Source organism: Protobothrops mucrosquamatus, unplaced genomic scaffold (genome assembly GCF_001527695.2).
Source record: "Protobothrops mucrosquamatus isolate PMUCROS unplaced genomic scaffold, P.Mucros_1.0 scaffold2150, whole genome shotgun sequence".
Classification (NCBI taxonomy): domain Eukaryota; kingdom Metazoa; phylum Chordata; class Lepidosauria; order Squamata; family Viperidae; genus Protobothrops; species Protobothrops mucrosquamatus.
The window spans coordinates 98878-106588 of record NW_015388248.1 but is presented as its reverse complement, the minus strand read 5'-3'; the positions used below and the strand labels follow the sequence as shown (position 1 = coordinate 106588).

The window sequence follows — 7711 nt, the reverse complement described above, 5'->3', positions numbered from 1 at the left end:
CCCTGCACAAGCTGGAGACCCTATACCATTTCAGACAAGTTGCTGTCCAGTCTCTTCTTTAAAGCCTCCAATGATGAAATATCCACAACTTCTTAACGCAAATCATTCCATTGGTTAGTTGTTCTCACTGTTAGGAAATTTCTCCTTAATTCTAGTTTGCTTCTCTTCTTTATTTGTTTCCATCCATTGTTTCTTGTCTTGCTTTCTGGTACTTTGAAAAATAGATTGATCCCCCCCCCTTCTTTGTGGTAGCCTGTCAGATATTGCAACATGTCAGCCCTAGTCCTTCTTTTCTCTAGACTAGCCATACTCAATTCTTCATATGTTTTAGTCTCCAGGACCCTAATTATCTTTATTGCTCTTCTTTGCACTCTTTCAAAATCTTTTTTTATAATGTGGTTTCCAAAATTGGATGCAGTATTCTAGATGTGGTCTTACTAAAGTGGTTGTCAAATCTGACTTGACTCCATGGCTGCCTACACCTGCTTTCGCTTGCAGGTTACTAAACAATGACTGGAGGACTGTCACACAATAGTGAATTCCTGGGGGGGGGCAAGCTATGGAATGCATGAGATCCTTCTGTCACTGGTGAGACTTACCCACAAGGTCAAGTTATAAAAAATATTTGAATGGCGCAGTTTTTCCCCAAACAAAATAACTGCACCCAATTAGGGAACTATGAACTGTGGGTTGTCCAGAGGGGGAAAAGGGGTTTTACTTATCTGGGTGAGTTTTGATTTTTCAAAAAGTTCTGTTTTATAAGATAATATTTAATCTGTCAGACAATATAACCCACTATTTTGGACACTCCAATAAAAGCTTTTCTTAATTCAAAGGCTGACCTTAATACTAGTACTACTTGCAAAACACAGGTGTTCCTCAGGTGAAACAAGGGGTTCCCATAATCATTCACACTACAGAATTCTGCCCAGTCACACATTGCAAGCATTGAAATAGAGAACCATAAAGTAAATAATGAATGACTAAGTGGGGTCTCCTAATCTAGAGAAGGGCAGAACTAATGCACAAGCAATATATGAAGGACCAGATTAGTCACAGCACATCAGGGAGAAAAGCTATCTTTGAAGTTGTCAAGAATCAACAAGGACTTGATACAAAATCCATCAATAGGTTGCATTTTAATAACTAAGACTGTAGTTTAAAATCTTGACAAATAATACATAGCATTAGCTTAGAAATTCTAAAATCAAAGGTAACCTAAGATTGTTTTATATTCTTAAAATTGGAATGATTCCAAAATTTCTAGTTCAAGATAACTCAAATAGACTTTGTTCGTAATTCAAAATATTTAAAACATGTATTGATTCATTGATTTTATATGCTACTCCAACCAGAAATCACTCTGAGTGGTGTATAATTAGGAAATGATAAGAGAGAGCTATCAATATACCTTCTTTCAATGTTTTTTTCTTATTAACTCTTCCCTGACATTTAAGTTCGGCCTCAGAAAAATTAAGAAACATTTTGGAAAAAAGATGCAACTCAGTAGTGCAGCACTTGAGGCCAAAATGGAAAAGATCTCCACAGCCACCATGTATTTTCCCTTGGTGCTCAAATAGCTTGGAACAAATGACACCCAAACACTACAAAAGATCAACATGCTGAAAGTGATAAATTTTGCTTCATTGAAACTGCTGGGGAGTTTCCTAGAAAGAAATGCTACTGTAAAACTCGAAGCTGCCAGGAAACCCATATAACTCAGGACAGAGTAAAACATAGTTACTGAGCCTTCATTGCATTGCAGTATAATTTCTGCAGTTTCTGAATGTAAGTCCATATCTGGGAAGGGAGGAGATGTTGCCAACCAAATTGTACAAATGGCTGCCTGAATAAGAGAACAAGAAAGGACAATGGAAATGGCCAGTTCTCTCCCCACCCACTTCCGTACCCTGGATCCTGGTTTGGTGGCCATGAATGCTAAAAGCACAATGATGGTTTTTGCCAACACACAAGATATAGCCATAGAGAAGACAATGGCAAAGCTGATTTGTCGGAAGAGGCAAATTATATTCCCAGGTGGAATAAGGAACTGAAATGTACAAAGGAAGCAGAGCAATAGAGAGACAAGGAGCATATAGGTGAGATCCCGGTTGTTGGCTTTGACAATAGGAGTGTTGTGATGTTTCACAAATGTTACTAGCACCAAAAGAGTGAAGAGAGAAAAGGAAATGGCCAATATAGCTAAGCTCATTCCCAAATAATTTTCATAGGATAAGAAAGTCAATGTCTTCATAATGCATGAATCATGCTTCTTGCTTGCAAATTGATCTTGTGGACATTCAGAGCAGGCATCAATATCTAAAGGTGAAAAAGTTGGTTCAGCTATGATTACCATTTCAGGATTTATTCCAGTTTAATTAGTAATTATCAATAGCACAATCCCTCCATGTAATTCATAAATAGATGATATAGAGAAATAGAGATGATAGAGAATAGAAATAGATAAGTATAGAAATGATAGACATGATAGGGGTAGGGGTAGGGGTAGGGACTGGGAGTGGGAGGAGAGATAGAGAGAGAAATCCCCTTATCATACCTATGGTACTCTTGGAATTTAGGATTCTATGCAGTTTCTAGTTATACAGAACATATGTTCTGGACATATGTTGTTCCTGGGATCTATTTCCCAGCTTAGGAGTTACAATCCTGAGTGCTCCTTCCACCACATGGGCCTTTACTTTGCATACCCTCCCTGGTTCCTTCTTCAGATCCTTATACTTCTCCAGCTTCTCATACTCCTTCTTCCTAATGTTGTTGTCACTTGGCATTACTCAATGTATTACCACTGCTATCTTTTGATAAATGTCTTCTTCTTCTTCTTCTTCTTCTTGTGTCATACCCATTATCGGACTTTGGCAATTATGTTGGCGATCCTGTTTTTATCAGCAGCCGTACGAAAAAGTGCTGCTGAGTTTTGTCCAAACCAGTAGATAAATATCTACTATGCATAAATATTTAATGTATGCTATCTAAATAATGTTTCAGTGTAGAGATATTGTATATATTATATGCATTATATAATAAAGAAGAAAAGGTTAGTTCAGCTGTGATTGTGAGCTAAGAAATTATCTCTTGATGATACATAATTATCAAGAACATAAAACATCAAATTAAGATAAAAAAATCCATTGCCTAAAATTAGCCTGCACTGTTTATTCCATATATGACAGAAACTCCTACTGTATGTGAAAGTCTGCTTAAGAGAAATTGATGTTACAGTTCACAAAAGCAACAAACTGAGGGAAAGTTAATTCCATCATTTGTTGGTTGCATATATTTGATACTCCTAAGGCAGATATGTTAAACACAAGGCTCAGGGGCCGGATGTGGCCCGTGAAGTGTTTTCATGTGGCCCATGAAGCTATCCTGGAAACAGTGAGGGAACGGCCCCCGTTGCCTTGGCCCTGGCCCAGGCTGGCCGGGAGCCAATGTACAATTTTATGGTGGCCATCTATGCTGAAACGCATTCAGTCTTAGCTCCCCTAAGCCATCTGGAAACAACAAGGAACCACACCCTGGGTGCACACTGGGGAGGTGTCACTTTTGTGAGGAATGAAGAAATGCACCATCGCACTGCCACTTCCAGGCAATGGTGCATTTCTTCATTGCTCATGAAGGGTGACACCTCCCCAGCTGCATTTCTTGCCTGTTTTTCAGGGAGAGAGTAGAGTTTATAAAAAGGCGGTAAGACATGAATCCTTCCTTTCTTCCTTTCTTCCTTTCTTCCTCTCCCTCCCAGGTTCCCTTCAGGACGAAATCAGGACAGGACGACGGGAAAGTGGTAGGGGAATGGGGAAGGAAGACCGGATAGGACCCCCCACTCCCATCCTATTGCTAAGGAAGCTTTGGATACAAAGCCGGCTCTCCTCCCATGGAGAGGGAATGGACCTCCCTCTGACTTTGCCCTCGTACCCATCATGAGCAACCTGGCTAAGGAGAGCAAGCACAGCTGCAGCAGCCTTGATGAGCAGGTAAGTGCACCTGGGTGCCCCCTTGGAGAAGTGGGGTTGGGCTTGGTGCCGCAGGTGCTTGAGAGCCAGGCTGGGCGTTTGACCTCTGCTGCCCAGGGCTCCGGGCAGGTTGCACCACTATCCAGACTCCCCCGCATGGCCTGAGAGGAACAGTGAGGCTCCTCCAGTGGACCATGCCTTGGCACTTGCCCTGGTCCCACCCCTTTCTGCCAGAGACCGTCAGATCTGTCCCACTCCTGCCCAGCCCCACACAGGCACCCTTGACACGAACGATGTAGAGCTGGCCACGCTCACCCAGTAGGCCACACCTACTCCATCCACACCCACCCAGTAGGCCACACCCACCCAGCCCCCTGAGGGCAACCGCAATGCGGATGCGGCCCTCAATGAAATTGAGTTTGACACCCCTGTTCTAAGGGATATAAGCATCATTGTAGATATACATTTTATGACAAAAGAAATAATCGGTAAGCCCCAAATGCCCAGAACAGAGAAAGAGATTCTGAATACAGTTAGATGCCCTGAATTACTTATAAATTTATTTCATGAAGAGGTTGGCATCAATTCTTATGGCCCTGAAATAATATCTGAACCCTTTTTATCTAAAAATTAAAAACTGATGAATATATTTTTTATGTCCGCTGATGTAGTCTTTTCATTAGGTTTCTTCTGATACCACAAAAATATGAAATGCTAACTTTGTTGGAATAAAAACTTTATTCCATCATTGTTCAGTGTTCCTCGATCTTTCTGTTAAGTAGCTTGAAATGAATCAGTCACTTGTACCTAAAATCTCTTACCATGATGGCTTGAAATTCTCCCTTCAGGACACAGGAGGCAATCATAACAGCAAAATTGCTTCCCTTCTTGCTTTTGTTTGAAATAACCAGGGAGACAGGTCTTTGTACATGATGAAATGGGCAGGGCCTAGTAAATGAACAGGAAGGAGAATTAACCACTGCCATTTAGGGTTTAGATATACAGGTAGTCCTGGAGTTATGACCACAATTGATCCAACATTTATGTTGCTAAGTGAAACATTTGTTAAGTGAGTTTTGCCCCATTTTACAACTTTTTTTTTCACTGCTGTTAAATGACTTATTGAAATTGTTAAGTTAGTAACACAGTTGTTAAGTGTATTAAATGCATTTCCATTAACTTTACTTGTCAGAAGTTTACAAAAGTTGATCACATGACCCTAAGACTGCAACTGTCATAAATTTACGTCAGTTGCCAAATCTCTGAATTTTGATCATGTAATTATGGGGATCCTGCAATGATCATAAGTATAAAAAACTGTCATAAGTCACTTTTTTTGGTGCTGTTATGTGTTCCTGGCTACTTTCCTTTGTGACCAGAGGCAAGCTCGCCTGACCAATAATCAGCCAAGACACAGTGAAGACCTTTTGTTTCATTTATTGCAATAAGCTGGGAGAGAAGCTATCAAACCTTGGTTCTCTCCAAAGTTCCAACCAAAATATTCCCTTCTTTATACAGCCCTGTCCCAGCTGCCACATCCCTCCTCTTTCCCCATTGGCTGAGGTACCATGAGGTTACACTCTTTCTGACTGCCTCCTACATATTTCCTGCTACTTACTAAATCATACATCACATGTACATTAAAATTAAGAGATAATGTATGCAAGGTGTGTCAGTTAATATTAATCAACTAATTGCACATGCTCAGTTGCCTGAGTTTTGCCCCCCCCTTTTATGACTTCTTAGAAAAATAGGTTCTTTCCTGTTTGCTAGTTATCTTCTCTTACAGCTCCTTTTCCCATTCTGAAGACCCAGATAACAATTTTGCCTATGTGTTTCTCTTATATCCTTCCTTTATGCTATCCTTTCCTGGTTCCCATCTATTATAGTTGCTTCTCCACTCAGTAAATTTCCACTGCAGCAAATTCAATTTTAAATTTCTCTTTCAATATTAATTTTTTGAAGACCTTTCCTTTACTTCTATCAGTGCCATTATAACTTTAAACAGTCATTAAATAAACTGTTGTAAATCGAGGACTACCTGTAGAAAAAGTCTGGACATATCTTGGGGAAGAAACATATCCTTTAGGGATCACAAATTTAGGAAAAAGAGAGGTTTGCAACAAAGAAAAATTCATATAATTTTGCAAATATTTTACATATTGTAAGTTTATAGCTTTTACACAATTCATTTTATTTTTGGGGGGTGATATAGTCAAAATAGATTCAGAATTATAGTCAGAGATGTATAACACAATATCCTTGTTTTTTGTTGTTGTTGTTTGTTCTTTGCTTTTGGTGCTTGCAAGTCAGTCTTGGCTTCTGGTGACTGCCTGGATAAGTCACTGCAGTATTCTTGACAAGATTCCAGAACTGGTTTGTTATTGGCTACTTTATAAGCTGAAAGAGAGAATGTGGCCCAATGTCTCCTAGTTGGTTTTTTTGTCTAAGGTGGGACTAAATTCAAAATATTCTGGTTTCTAACCTAGTGCCTGTTCAATTTCATTAATACGATTAATCAGAATAGAACTAGAATGGACCTTGGATGTCTTCTAGTCCAACCCCCTGCTCAAGCAGTAGACCTTATACCATTTCAGACAAGTGGCTGTCCAGTCTCTTCTTAAAAACCTCTAGCGATGAAGTACCCACAATGTATGAAGGCAAGCTGTTCCACTAGTTAATTGTCCTCACTGTTATGAATTTTCTCCTTAATTCTAGATTCCTTCTCTCCTTCATTAGTTTCCATCCATTGTTTCTTATCTTGCCTTCTGGTGCTTTGGAAAATAAGTTGATCCCCTCCTCTTTGTGGCAGCTCCTCAAATACTGGAATACTGCTATCATGTCACCCCTAGTCCTTCTTTTCTCTAGACTATCCATACCCAATTCCTGCAAACCTTCTTCAAATGTTTTTTTTGTCTCCAGGCCTTTAATCATCTTTGTTGCTCTTGTCTGCACTTTTTCCAGAGTCTCAACATCTGTTTTGTACTGTGGTGACCAAAACTAGATACAGTATTACAGGTGTGGTCTAAGTAAGGATTTATAATGCAATACTAATACTTCATGTGATTTTGATTCTATAACTCTGTTTATACAACCAAGGATTGTATTAGCTTTTTTGGCTGTTGACACACACTTCTGGCTCATGTTTAAGTGGTCATCCACAAGGACTCCAAAGTCCCTCTCAGAGTTACTGTTTTTGAGCCAGGTCTTGCCTAATCTGTACTTGTACCTTTAGTTTTTCCTACCTAGGTGTAAAATCTTGCTTTTTTCCATATTAAATTTCATGTTGTTGGATAGGGCCCATTTTTCAAGTCTTTTTGGATCCTGATCTTGTCTTCTGGGGTGTTAGCTATTTCTGCCAGCTTAGTATCATCTGCAATTTTGATGGGCTCCCCTTCTCTTCCCTCATCTAAGTCATTTATGAAGATATTGAAGAGTACTAGGCTTAGGGGACTTCCGGTGGCAGGCGATTTCGCTGGTCGCAGCTGTTTGCTGCCTCCCGCCTGTTTTGCGTAAAAGCCGGTTTGACAGCCAGCATCTACTGTCAAACGGCTTGATACCTTTCCCCTGGGCATAAGGGGATCGGTGAGCTGCCCGGGGTAGGAGTTGAGTTCCCGAGTCGTCCTATATGGACGATGTAGGCGAGAACTCCTCCGGAGCCCCGAGGATTCTCCGCGATCCAGGACGCCTTCGCTTCGGCGAAGCAAGAAACCGCCGCCGCCGCTGCAACTTGAAGTTAA

The 7711-nt window shown here is 40.4% G+C and overlaps 1 protein-coding gene across 1 annotated transcript in view; it reads right to left on the bottom strand.

The window, feature by feature from the left end:
- Positions 1-1417: 1417 nt before the first annotated feature.
- LOC107294914 (vomeronasal type-2 receptor 26-like) overlaps positions 1418-7711 on the bottom strand; it is a 15187-nt gene continuing 8893 nt past the window's right edge. The window contains exons 6-7 of the mRNA XM_015824183.1: positions 4793-4919; positions 1418-2319 (exon numbers count right to left, since the gene is read on the bottom strand). Of these exons, the coding sequence (XP_015679669.1) occupies positions 1418-2319; positions 4793-4919 (1029 nt within the window). The remainder of the gene's footprint in view (positions 2320-4792; positions 4920-7711) is intronic.